Source organism: Chenopodium album, chromosome 8 (assembly GCF_948465745.1).
Source record: "Chenopodium album chromosome 8, dcCheAlbu1.1, whole genome shotgun sequence".
Lineage (NCBI taxonomy): Eukaryota > Viridiplantae > Streptophyta > Magnoliopsida > Caryophyllales > Amaranthaceae > Chenopodium > Chenopodium album.
Genome location: NC_137841.1, coordinates 66,605,269 through 66,619,703, shown reverse-complemented (window position 1 = coordinate 66,619,703; position 14,435 = coordinate 66,605,269). Strand labels below are relative to the sequence as shown.

The window sequence follows — 14,435 nt, the reverse complement described above, 5'->3', positions numbered from 1 at the left end:
CCACGTTGGATAAATATAGATAAACATTTTTAAAAAAAAAAGTTAATTTAGAATTCTATTTTCAATCAATTAAATTGAATTATAATATAATTTTATCTTAAAACTAGTTTTGTGCCCGTGCGATGCCCGGGTTGTTTATTGAATAAGATAAATTTTTAATCTACATGTCAAATTTTAAAACATATCATTGATACAAAATTAGTTAGGAATTGATGTGTTTTTGTGATGATTTAAACTATATAGTATGTAATGACTAATAATAATAACATTGGTGAAAAACATTTCTTGACCCGTAACCTGAAATAATGACCCTGTCCGAAATGACTCGTGACCCGACCCGATTGACAGGTCTACACACAGTAATAAAATTATATTAGATTGGAGTATATTGTTTTAATTGATTATAATATATTATAAATAATGGATGTGGTGCATTTTGAGTTAGTTCCTTCGCTCCAAAAAAATACTATGATTAATAAAATTATAATTTAATTTGTACATATGAAATATTGGTATTTTATCGAAAATAAAATTCTAAATTAAAAATTTTATCCTAAAATTTTATCCAAATTTGATTGAAAATAGAATTCTAAAATTAAATTTTTTATCCTACAAATTGAATTCTATATAAGTCTATCTTACGTGGCGCGACACTTGGCGAAAAATTGGAACGTCAAGTGTCGCCATCTCGTCGTCTGGCTAAAAGTTTAGCTTTATATATTAGTTATATGATTCCATAAACAACCCGGGCATCGCACGGAGCACAAAACTAGTTAAGCTAAACTTTTAAACCGACAACGAACAGAGATACTTGGCATTTTAATTTTTTACTACGTAGTAACAATCATTTATTAGTATGACACGTATGATAAAAGTGTGGGATAAATTTAAATAGATTTCATAAGATAAAAATTTAGTTTAGAGTTTTATTTTCAATAAAATTTAAAACTGTATAGTTCTATATATAATATGAATCGCGCTCTTACAAAAATTAATGATATCCTACGTCAGAATATCCTTAATCAAAAGGGATACACCTCTCACATAATAATATTTATATCAATGATATGTTTTAAAATTTGGCACATAGATAAAATTTTATTTTAAAATTCTAAACAAATCGGGCATCACCACCAGAGTTAAAATTCCAAATAAGCAATCGTGTTTCAAAAAAAAATCCCAATATTCTAGAAGCTGAAGACTTACTTTCGAACTATGGGTTTTGAATAAATTATATGAGTACTAAAATTGTTAAAATAACAATAAAAATCGTAAAATTAAATTATTCGTCCACTTATAAACATTTAAAGCCACAAAACATTAGTAAAATATAAGTAGTCAATTAATATAGGATTTTTAAAACCTATGGAAATATATTATGGAGGGAACTCGGGGCATCGCCCGAGGTACGTACTAATCTATCTATACTGATATACTAAAGTAATCCCAAAATAATTCTTAGATTACACGTGTCAACATCATATTAAAAATTTTCGCTCCAAAAACATTTCTTTTTGTTGTCATTTTTTTCATAAAAAATAAATAATAATTCGTTATAAAAGATAAGATAGAAAAATCAAATTATTTTAACTTATACAAGTTAAGAGGTACACGCTACGCGCGTACAATATAAAAATTTATTAATTTTATTTACCGTTATTTTATAATTTTATTTCTGTAAATAATAGTGCCTATATAAAAAGAAATTAATAACTTTTTTTATAATAAAAATTAAAAATTAAATATGGCTAAAAGATCATCCATGTTCCTTTTTATTATGAACCATTTTATATTTGTTCCTAAGATATATGTATGATTAAAGAGAATAGTTATTATTATTTTTTAATTTAAAAAAACAATTTAATTTTAACAAAAAAAAAAAAACAGTGTTTGTACATTGATATATAGTTTTTATTGGTGGTTATTTTTTTTCTCTTTGGCATGAGTAATTAGTTTTAAGGGTGGTTTTTTTTTACAGGAATAAGGGTAGTTATTTAGGAAAATATATAATATTTAATTATAGCAGTTATGATTTTTTTTAAAAAAAACATTTTACTTTATTTTAGGGAGGAAAAAAAGAACAAATAAAGTGTTATAAAAAAAAATTGTGAATAATTTTATTTTTAAAAAATGTGAATTAGAAATTTGGAAATTGAGAAGGGCATTTTGGGAAAAGTCAAATTTATTAACCAATATTGGTTATAGTAACATCAATTAAAATTAGTTTCCATATTTTTCGACCGTGTCTCGTATTTTGAATGTCAAACGATCTGATAATGCGGGCTTTCACATTCCACTTTCGAGAATAATATGGATGTAAAATATATAAAAGGAGCATATGGCGTAGACATCTTGTACCTAAACCTCAAAAATATAGGTTTAGTTTTAAGTATAAAATGATTGAAGATATAGAGTTACTTTTGTGTATGTGGACTATGAATTTTTTACCTGTTTTTTTAAGATGGAATTGGAGTACAGTTATGCTACAAAGAAAAAATTGTAAAATGTTTGATGAATGTGGACTACGTGGAATCGTGGCTGACTAATTTTTTTTTTTTTTTTTTTTTTTTTTTTTTTTTTTTTTTAGAAAAAAAATGTTACATAAGTCATTTAATTTTCTTTTTGATTAATTCTATTTCAATTTACTATTATTATTATCAATCATACTTTATAAATCCGTGCATTGCACGGGACCAAAACTAGTATGTAACTGAAAAACATACCAGCAATGAAACGTGTCATCTCCTGATATATCCTTAGTTATTTTTTTTAATTAAGTAAATCTGTTAATTAATAAAGAAACAAATCATTTACAAAATTAATACTTTGTATTTTTTTTATATAAATATCATATTAATAATAATTATTAATATAATCATTGTATTAAAAATAAAAACATTTCACAAATATTTCTAAAAAAATCTGTCAACTATAAACCAGAATTATTTACTTAAAATAATTTATGACCTATTTTACAGCAAAAAATAAAAAATAAAAAAAATAAAAAAGATTTTTTGTCTACTTTTGTTTAAGTTGTGTATTAAAAGTTACAATTAAAAAAATTCAAATACCAAATCAACCTATCACATACCTTTATTATTCCTCAACTAATTTATGATTTTAATACTTATCAATCAATCAAAGTTTTGTATTGGCATTCGTACTCCGAAAAAACGTTTTCACTTATTACATACAGAGTTAAAAAAAAAAAAAAAAAAAAAAAAAAAAAAGGTATTTAATAACCGCTAATTTAAAATTTCCATCTTATCTTCATTTTCCTAAACAAGTCGAGTTATTTGTGTTATTTCAGGAAAATAGAAGATCGATAGACATTGTTAACCTACTTTCCCACCATTTTCTCTACTCAATAATGGAGCATGAGAATTCTTCAATAAATAAAGTCAAGGAAATCAACTGAGGAGGTTAAGCTCATAAACTCCTACCATTAGGATAAACTATGCCTTTAGGGTCTGTTCAATTTAGCTTAATTCAGTTAAGTTCCTAATTTCCTTCTTTCATAAATAATTCATTTTAGCTCTATTCAGTTCCTAAATTCCTTCTCTCATAAACGTTTCATTTCAACTTTATTCAGTTCAGTTCAACCCCAATAAGTTCAGTTTAGTAAATCGGAACATGCTCTTAATTTATGTACTCCCTCCATCCCTGTAAGAACGATCCATTTAGGCTAATTTTATTTAGTCCCAAAAAATTGACCCATTTGTTTTCCCAACATCTATTAAAATCACAAAATTACAAATATATCCACAAATATTTTTGTCATGTAGCTCATTCTCCCTATTTACCCTTATATTTTTTCAGATCTTTGTGCCATCTTTCTAGGTGTTAATTGCAAATTATTGTTGACATGTGTTTTCCCATACATTTGTACTTGCAAATTAAGTTTCTTAATACCCGCGAAATCAACCCAAATGAGTCTTTCTTTCGGGGACGGAGGGAGTATTTTTTAGGGTTTTTGTTAAATGAGATGGTGGTGTTGGCTTGTTAGGTATAGTGTTTATTGTGGTGTTGGGTTTCATCCGCCATTGATGATGAGAAAGGAAGAAGGGATTTTGAAGAAGACGGAACTCACGGAAGGGTACAGAGGAAGAAAGTGAGTCAACAACAAAAGAAGAATAAGATATTGATAAGTTTGCTGCTCTCTCGTTTTTAAATACTTGCTCCACTTTCCTTTTGCGACTGTTTTTAAATACTTGCTATATTTTCCTTTTTTGGAAAGTTTTTATAGTATTTAATTCATTTTTCTCAACAAGTGACCTAATTTTATTACTTTTAGATTCTCTTCCCTCCAATTTACATTCCACATTTCCACTAACCCCAATACATCTATATTTTATTATTTTCACAAATTTGTCTTAAAACTCCGTACCTCTATATTTTATTTTATTTTTTACAAATTGTCTTAAAACTCCGTGCATGGAGAAATGAAACAAATAATTAAAAGCGGAGGGAGTATTATTTACCGTAATTTCCACTATCATTCATCGTTTCTCTAATTGAGTAATTGAGAAACCGGAGCTTCTTTAAAAAACTCAACATTTTTTTTTGTAGAGAAAACATATAATTTTTTTTGACAAAGAGAAAACATATAATTAATCTGTTGTCTTTTGATTAATTATAACGTGCTAATTGAGAGCACAAGTGTTAAGGGTCTGATGACTCTAGGCTCTTTTTTTTTGTTTAACTTAAATTATTTTTATTGAAATCAAATTATATTTGTTGAATTTAAATCATCATTATTATTTTATTTATTTTTTTAATACCAAAATCAACTTATTATAATAGGGAGAACAGAGAAGACCATGATCCAAATTTGCAGTAAAAATATATTTGTTGATTAGTTTTTATAACTAATTAACAAAAATTAGGCTTTGTTCTCTACTCTTAATTTTTTTTGAAACAGAAACTATATATAAAATTAAATTTACTTTGTTAAAATAAAATATTTTTTAATTGATTATTTTTATTGATTTTATATTTATACGTATATTAATTTTTTGAAGTTACATATTTTTATTGAATTAAAATTATTTTGATAAACTTAAATTTTACTAAATAATTTTACCTATTACAATACTCGAATAAGGTGAAGAATATAGAGCCTTTAACTCTTTAAGGGAATATATTCTTTTTCTTTTTCCACAAAAACAAATTGTACAGTACGAAATATTTGTACTCACTAAAAGTGTATAAATAAAGTAACCTCGTAGAATCCCTCTGTTCTACTACTTAGTTAATGACTTGAAGAAGAGAGAGAGAGAAAAGTGAAAAAAACAAGAAACAACAACAATGGCATCTTCATCCTACTCAGACTTCAAAGGCAAACCTCGTCTTCCCAAATTTGCTTCCCCAAAACGCTACGATATCCGCCTTAAACCCAACCTTCAATCCTGCAAATTCGACGGTGTCGTTTTAATCGATGTTGATGTCGTTTCACCCACTAAACTCCTCGTTCTCAATGCTGCTGATCTCAATGTTGATTCTTCCTCTGTTTCCTTTAATCATAAGTCATCTTCTCAGGTTATAATCTAATCCCACTTCATTTTAATTTTGTTTTTTTTTGAAAGATTTGATTTTTCAGTTTTTGGGCTAATAAAGATTTGATTTTTTTTGAATTTAGGAATTTCGATCTTCTGGGGTTGGATTGATTGAAGAAGATGAGTTATTGGTTGTTGAATTTGCGGAAGAGCTTCCTCTTGGAATTGGGGCTTTGAATATTTCTTTTCAAGGAACCCTAAACGATCAAATGAAGGGCTTTTATCGAAGGTGGTTTTTTTTTTTTTTTTTTTTTTTTGATTAAAAATGGTTTTAATGGGTTATTATTTGTTATTGCATTACTGATTGTTTAATTTTGAGAGCAAAAAGAAAAATAAAAAAAAATCATAAAATAGTTAATCAAGGAAAGTGTTTGATTAGTTGGCCTTTATTATGAACTTTGAATTAGGCAACCCATTGAACTGCATTAGCTTCTTATGAACTGTTAGTTTTTGTTTTGGGCTGCTAAATTTTGATTCTTTGATTTAGTTTATTTATGTATGTTGTTATGTTCAATTGCTCAGTGTGTACGAGATCAATGGGGAGAAGAAGAACATGGCAGTTACTCAATTTGAACCGGCTGATGCACGGCGATGTTTTCCGTGCTGGGATGAACCAGCTGCCAAGGTTTTTTCTTTCTGTTTCATTAGGGTGCTGATGTAATTAGGGTTGCTTAGATTTGTTTTACCACCATCTGAATCTGTTTGCTATGTTTACGTGTTATGCTAGGTTTTCGTTGTGATTTGAAGCATTGTTTGTGATATTCTTAGTGTTATTTGACACTTTGGTTAATCAGAAAAAGTTTCCTTAAAGTAGCTTGTTTTGACACTTGGAGTTAGATTTTGCCATGACTGCCTTCAATTTGAATAATGCGTTTAATTGTTTGTTGATGTTGTTGTGAACTTTTTTTTTGGTTATTTGCATACTGAGAGTGATATAATTGGGTAGGTGAACACCAAGTTGTCAGACATGTTAAGTCTTAACAATTTTGACATGTTGTAACTTGCTTTCACTTGTGTCCGTGGCCTTTGGCTTGTCATCTGACTTTATCCATCTCTCATCTGTTTAGGCTACATTCAAGATTACCTTGGATGTTCCATCAGATCTTGTTGCACTCTCTAATATGCCTGTCATTGAAGAAAAGAAAGAAGGAGATCTTAAGACAGTTTACTTTGAGGAGTCACCAATTATGTCGACATACTTGGTTGCTGTAGTTGTGGGTTCGTTTGATTTTGTTGAAAGTCACACATCTGATGGTATACTACACCTGACATTTTGTTGCTAGTGATTTTGATGAATTACATTTCAATGGACCTTTATATATGACCATGTTTCTTTCATATTGTGAAGGTATAAAAGTTAGATGTTATTGTCAAGTTGGCAAGTCAGACCAAGGGAAGTTTGCTCTGGAGGTCGCTGTTAAGACACTTGAATTATATAAAAAGTAACTTGCCCCTACTCTCTCTTTTCTTTGATGGTTCCAAGCTATGTATATTCCCATGTTTCTTCTGTTTTAGTGTTAATTTACCTTTTAACATTTTTAAAGGTATTTTGATGTGCCGTACGCCCTACCCAAATTGGATATGATTGCTATTCCTGATTTTGCCGCCGGGGCCATGGAGAACTATGGTTTGGTCACATACCGTGAGAATGCATTGTTGTATGATGAGAAACACTCTGCCGCTGCTAATAAGCAAAGGGTAACTTATTTGTTTAGCTGGATGATCACTGATTCACTATAACTTGATCTTGTTCATTGCATTACTTCCCTTGTATATTCAGTGATAGAGTTCTTTTCTTTTAAGGTTGCTATTGTAGTTGCTCATGAATTGGCTCATCAATGGTTTGGAAATCTCGTGACTATGGAATGGTGGACTCATTTATGGCTGAACGAGGGATTTGCAACATGGGTATTCTAAATTTGTAACTAATCAAAGCAATTTTCTATTTATACTGCAATACAAATTGTTTTTTTAGTATTAATTATATTGAACTATTATTGGCTGTCTTCAGGTGTCCTACTTAGCAGCTGATGCTATATTTCCAGAATGGAATATTTGGACTCAATTTCTTGACCAGACTACTGATGGGCTTAGGCTGGACGGTCTTTCTGAATCACATCCTATTGAGGTTTTGTTTTGCTTATTGTTTGCTTTTCTAGGTGTAACAGTGTCTGGAAATTCAACATATAATGCTAAACTGTGTCTTACTTCCAGGTGGAGATTAATCATGCTAGTGAAATCGATGAAATATTTGATGCCATCAGTTACAGGAAAGGCGCGTCTGTCATCAGGATGCTGCAAAGTTATATTGGTGCAGATACATTTCAGGTTCAGTCCTGTTGTGTCCACATAATTTCTGAATTTGCTATTTTGTTTTCTCTTGTTTTTGGAACTGCATGTTGTTATCAGCTTCATGTTTATGTTGTTTTGAATTCTTGTTTTCTGTTGTTTATGTTGTTTTGCCTCAGACCATCATGCTTCTAGAATCTGAATTCTACTTCTTTGTTGTCTTTGTAACCGTTTTAATTTCTACTTTATTCATCAACTGTCTCAAGGGTCCCCAAAATAGTATAGGGTTGCATTAATTGGCATAGAAGAAATGAAGAATCATTTGTCTTCACATGCTCTATGGAGTAATTTCATATTAGTTAGGTAGTTCTGACATTCTATTATTGTGATTATGATTGCTAGAGACCTGATTTGATTGTTATACTTTGCCTCGCTATTGCATGACCTTCTAATGTGGTTTTGTTCTATCAAAAGTATTCTTTGGTCTCTTTTACATGGCTGCTTGGTTAGACATTATGATATGCCCTTTATACTACCATATGTCTTCAACTTTCATTGTTGCTCAATGTTGGATGGTTTGGCTTAAGTTTATCTTAATTGCTTCTACCAGAGAGCTCTTGCATGCTACATAAAGAAGTATGCTTGCTCAAATGCAAAGACTGAAGACTTATGGGCTGTTCTTGAGGAGGTATCAGGCGACCCGGTAAAGGAACTAATGAATTCATGGACACAACAGAAAGGATATCCTGTTGTTTCTGTGGGGGTCAAAAACCAAAAGCTGGATGTAGAACAGGTGCAATGCTTGCAATTAAATAATTCTTTAGTGTTACACTTGGAATTTACTTTGTTTGCCTCATACTTCCTCCTCTTTTTGTAAAGTGCAACGTTTCCTCTTTTTAAATAGTTGTATAATAAGTGTTAACATTTCTACTTTTTGCTACAGTCTCTTGACTCTCTTCTTATCTCTCTTTTAATTGCATTGGACCACTTTTTTTGTCTCTCTCTATCTCTCTCTCTGTACAACCTCTACATGTTGCACTTATAAATAAAATGGGAGGAAGTATGTAGGTTTTGCATTAGGTAGTTTGTTCTTGCATTGGTTTTAGAGCTAACATTGTGCAATTGATGACAGTCACACTTTTTGTTGAGCGGTTCTCCTAGTGACAGCCAATGGATTGTCCCAATCACTTTATGTTGTGGATCTTACGATAACCGTTATAGTTATCTCCTGAAAGGGAAGTCTGGAAGTCTCGTTATCAAAGACGGTGGTTGGGTTAAGCTTAATGTAGACCAAACAGGGTTTTATAGAGTGAAATATGATGAAGAACTTGGAGCTAAGCTTCGACATGCTATAGAGAGTGGCCAATTGTCTGCAACAGATAGATTTGGTATGATATTGTTATAATTCTGGCCTGATTTTGCCATTTCTAGTAATGAAGTAATTTTGCAATGTTTGACATTTAAATTCTTGCCAACAGGTGTTTTGGATGACTTGTTTGCCCTGTGTATGAGTGGTCAGCAATCTCTGATAACTTTGTTGACTTTGATTGCATCATTCAGAGAGGAAACTGAATATACTGTTCTTTCCAATTTAATAAATGTAAGTTCACAGTCATTTGTGATTGAAGCAACTCAATTGTGCAAAACCCTTATTTTGTATTTCTGTTTCCTTAGATAAGCTACAAAGTTATGAGAATAGTTGCTGATGCTACACCTGAATTAGTTGATAACCTCAGAAAGTTCTTCATCAACCTTTTTGAGTATCCAGCAAGGTTAGTGTCTTTTATATGAGATCAAAATGAGTATATTTATTTATGCAGGTAACAACTGTTACATTTATGACAATCTTATGCATTTGGTTGGAGCTATTTAATCAAGCTGTATCTGTTTTGTGCTATCCATTTGTTTTTCTATAGGTTATAATATATTTGTCTTAGGATTAAGGATGTAAACAGTCCTAGCTGGTGACCTTAAATTGCTCTTCTGGCTCATTCTTCCCTAAAATTGATTCTACGAGAAGTTCTTAGAGATAGTCTTGCCTCTTTTCTGATATGTGAGAGATCTAGAAGGTAAAGAATTATAAATGTTGGAACCGGAGGATTTAAATGATGCATAAGCAAGTAGAGTTTTGACTTATCAGTGTAATTATTTGGAAAACTTTACACTCCCTCTGTTTTTAATTGATTGTCCTATTTAGAATCTTTAGTCATTTCAATGCTTTTGGAATATAATACTTCAAGGATCTATGTTAGCTAAGAAAAAGGAAAATAAAACAGAGAGATTAACTAAAATAAACAACTATGTTAAATGGATGACGAAATTGTAGAAGAGTAGTAGACATTGGTATTATCTAGTAGTAAAGAGGGGAAAAAATATTTCTTTGAGCATTAGTTAATTAGGCTACCTTGTAGCAACAAACACTGGGATGATTTACACACAGATGCTAAAGTTCCTTCTTGTGTTTGATATCTCTAGGATTTATGGACAATAACTTCAGACTTGAAGTTTGATTTCAATATGTAGCATTTAGAATATTAGAGTGAGATTTTTTGTGCGCACTGAGCCCTAGAGGTTTATCACCAAATATGTAGCTTTTAGAGTGAGAAATATTTGTCCGCCTGAGCCCTGATGCTCTGTCACAAATATGCTGCTTTTTGAGCATAGCCTATAGGTGGAGGCGTGGTCGCGTGGAGCAACCATGGTGAAGTTTTTATTTTATTTTTTTTTTAAATTTTATTTTAAATGTAAAAATATTTACTATGTTGCTAAGATTTTTTTCGGCATGTGTGGGCCTGTGGGGTATTATGCGTTGAGATATGAAGTTGTTAGTTTGTAACTTTATCTTTTTCTGTTTATATGTCTTGTGCCATGCTTGTTAGTTGTTACTGTTAGTCAACTTGCCAATGCTTGGGAACTAATGGCAGTTTGATTTTGACTCTGCCTTTGCCATTGTGGCTTTGCTTATTTTCTTCTTGATTATTCTATATTAAGAAAATAAATAAAAAATTGTAGGAAACTTGGCTGGGAGCCCAAGTCAGGTGAGAGCCACTTGGATGCTATGTTGAGAGGGGAGCTACTAACTGTGCTTGCTGAGCTTGGGCATGAAAGTACCCTGAATGAAGCCATTAGGCGCTTTGATGCATTCTGTGCTGACAGGGATTCACCGCTTCTACCACCTGATGCAAGAAAGGTATTTTATCTCATAAAATTGACTTCTTTGTATGTATCCATAATTCTCTCTCTCTCTCTCTCTCTCTCTCTCTCGTCCAATGCTTGAAATAACACATTTACATGATTTTATAAAAAGATGCTTTATGATTGTTTACTTTTTCATCACTTCATCTGAGTATATATTTTTGGGTAAAAAAGCAAATTCTGGACGGGAGGGAGAATGCACAAGACCAAAAACTGTGGCAAACTTAGGGTTACATTGGTGAAAAGAAGTGAAGCCCATGGAAACCTATATCTACTTTTTACCCTGATCTGACAACTGTGCTACCAAAGATAAAGCATTGGAATAAAATTATAAGTGAAACTACAAGAGGAAATAAGGGCTACCCATGCTCAATTTACAGTTAGGATAGTCCAAGTATGTGAAAATCGGCTGAATAAAACACACTCTAAGTCCATTAGAGGTCATTAAGCCCTATATCATTCAGTAGTTTGTATAATCGACCCAATAGTTGCCATAAAGTAAAGAAAAACCAGTAAGCAAATGAGCACTGTGCCAATCCTATTTGTTCCTTCCATTTGTAATCGAAGAGTATATTAGGGAAAGTGAATCTCAATGTGATACTAATAAAACAATAGGGATTCTAATTCTATAATAATCTGTGACTTTTCAAAAGTATTCTGGAATGATGCATTGGAAGGAGAGAATGATGATTAAAAATTGGAAATGTTGGAATGATGCATGGGGAAATTCAATTTAGTGGAAAATTGTTTAAGAGATTGTATGGAAAGGAGAAGGGTGGTATATTTTTGTACATTCACCAAAGAAATTAAGGAAAATTGATGGAATAGTATAACCATATATGGAAAATTTCCAAATTAGAAGAATTTTTTAACCTTCCTGATTGGGAAATAGATTGACAAATAGGATTGGAGGGAGTAGTGTTTTTCTTTCTTGACACACCGTTATACAACTGACATATCTATATCAAATCACATTATTTATTAAAGGACTTCCTAGCTCTACCTTACATCTGCATTTATGGCCGGTCCTTGTATTATGAACACTTAGCTCTCTGTGTCTCATCTGCTATATATTAGGTATTTGGTGAATCAGATCTTTAGGGCCAAATTAGAACATGTTTGTCACATATATGTCCTTTGCCAATCCTGGCCTTACTATTTAAAGCTCAAGATCTCATAATGGTTGTGTGTTTTGTGAATTGTGTAGGCTACATATACTGCTGTGATGCAGAAAGTCAATGCATCAAATAAGTCAGGTTATGAAGCTCTTTTAAAAGTATACAAAGAGACTGATCTGAGCCAGGAGAAGGGACGTATAATAGGTAATAATATCACCTCGTTGCATAATTTTGAGGCTACCTAGTTCACTCATTGACTTCTCTCTTTTCTTTTTTTTTGGCATGGGGGAAACATAGGTTCACTGGCTTCATGTCCAGACCCAAGTATTGTTCTTGAAGTTCTCAACTTTTTGTTGTCTCCTGAGGTAAACTAAACCTAAACTTTTGATGTCTGATTCCAAATGATGCAATATCTTGATCTTGATTGTTTTAACATAAATTGTGAAGGTTCGAAGTCAAGATGCTATTTTCGGACTCTCAGTCAGCAAGGAAGGGCGTGAAACTGCTTGGAAATGGCTTCAGGTTATTCCTATACTACAGTACTGGAAATCTTATTCCTAATCAGTGTATTTGTGAAATATTTGATAGATCGCTTTGATTATGTTTATGAGTGGTGACTATGTATGAACGGCTTCGTTTAGTTTAGACAACGGTCATGCATGCATAATGCAATCCACAATTGTCGTTGCTTTAAAAAAAAAAAAAAAAAAAGGAAATTCTGATTTTGGTTACAAAGTGTTGGTGTATGTATTATTTTTACCAAATGTTTAGCTCATTTTTTTTTTCACCAATGCTGCTTACAGGATAACTGGGATTACATTTCAAAAACATGGGGCTCTGGTTATCTGATCACCCGCTTTATCAGTGCAATTGTGTCACCAGTATGTCTCTTTCTTTCTCTTTTATATGATTTGGAATTGCACACTCAGAGCATTTGCTATATTTTTGCTTTGGTTATTTGCTGACGAGTATTCACTTTGGAATTCCACAGTTCTCCACACTTGAAAAGGCAAAGGAAGTCGAGGAATTTTTCTCAAGTCGAATGAAGCCTACGATTGCAAGAACCTTGAAGCAGAGTCTTGAGAGAGTTCAAATTAATGCAAGGTGGGTTCAGGCTGTTCAGAATGACAATTACTTTGCACAAGTTGTGCAGGAACTGTCACATAGGAATTGATGAGCTCCGGTCCAGCCTCCCGGTCTTGAAAGGAACAGGTGGAGTGGTGGAAGGTACCCCAAGAATAAAATTGTAATTGAAACATACGGGTTCGAGCTTGTTTGACCATGGCTTGATCATTGGGGGTCCTGTATTAGTATAAGTTTATTTACTAGTCCGAGTTTGTTTGACCAACATGGTTTGTGTTTGTCTAACTTTTTTTTTTTAAAAAAAATATTAGTATAAGTTGAGCTTCTTTAGCTTAAAGTGATTAAAAATAAATAGTGTTTTTAATGGTTAGCATTTCATTTTAATTAAAATTTAAAGCTACTTTTCCTCAATTTTTTCTTCTCAATTACCAATCAATCAATAATCTATACAAAACAAGACATGCTAGCATGACCTCGCTCTTGTTAGATGATTAGTTGCGTAATATGTCCGTTAACCATTATCTAACCAATTAATCTTAACTTCCATTATAATTAATGTCTCAATTTGCGTTTCTTGAAATTATCTCGATTTGCATTATTAGAATGACTTGTTTAAGATTTTGAGTCATTTTAGCCCTTAAACATCCAATTTAAGGCCAAAGTTGGAAAAAGATTTAGAAATTTCTCGATTTGTGTGTTTGAAACTCTATCTCAATTTATGCACTGAGAAAATAGCTTAGTTTGACCCTAAAACTCTAAAAGATCCAAATTGAGGTAAAATTGGGCAAAAAAAAAAAAAAAAAAAAAAAAAAAACTATAAATGTCTCAATTTGTGTGCTTTAGGGTGAAAGGGTAAAGGATTGGAGTTTTTCGTCCTTTAGGGTTCATGCATCAACTTTTTGGTGGTCGAATCGGCAACGAATTGCTGTTGTTGTTTCGGCGGTGCGTTGTGCTGGGTGCGGTTCGCAGGGTGGGTGCGTTTCATAAGGTGGGTGCGGTGGCTTGGGTGAAGTCCGGTGGGTGGTTCGCTGGGTGGGTGGGTTTGGAGGAGGGAAGAGTTGGTGGTGCGTGGGTGGTTTTGCAGGAGGGAGGTTTTATTTATTTATTTTTTTTTTTTAACAAAAGTTAACGTTGTTAACTTTAGGATTAGTGGGGGGTTACATCGTAGACACTAAAGGTACCTTGGGGTTACAGT

General features: G+C 32.0%; 1 protein-coding gene across 1 annotated transcript; it reads left to right on the top strand.

Moving 5' to 3' along the window:
- The first annotated feature begins 5,249 nt into the window (after positions 1-5,249).
- On the top strand, positions 5,250-13,651 carry LOC145642044 (aminopeptidase M1-like). The gene is made up of 19 exons (XM_081693114.1): positions 5,250-5,538; positions 5,639-5,784; positions 6,078-6,180; positions 6,623-6,809; positions 6,904-6,997; positions 7,100-7,253; positions 7,359-7,463; positions 7,567-7,683; positions 7,770-7,883; positions 8,455-8,637; positions 8,977-9,232; positions 9,323-9,444; positions 9,519-9,616; positions 10,857-11,034; positions 12,247-12,361; positions 12,455-12,522; positions 12,605-12,679; positions 12,961-13,038; positions 13,149-13,651. The coding sequence occupies exons 1-19, from the start codon at positions 5,308-5,310 to the stop codon at positions 13,329-13,331; spliced, it is 2,607 nt and encodes an 868-aa protein (XP_081549240.1). The 5' UTR covers positions 5,250-5,307; the 3' UTR covers positions 13,332-13,651.
- The last annotated feature ends 784 nt before the right edge of the window (positions 13,652-14,435 follow it).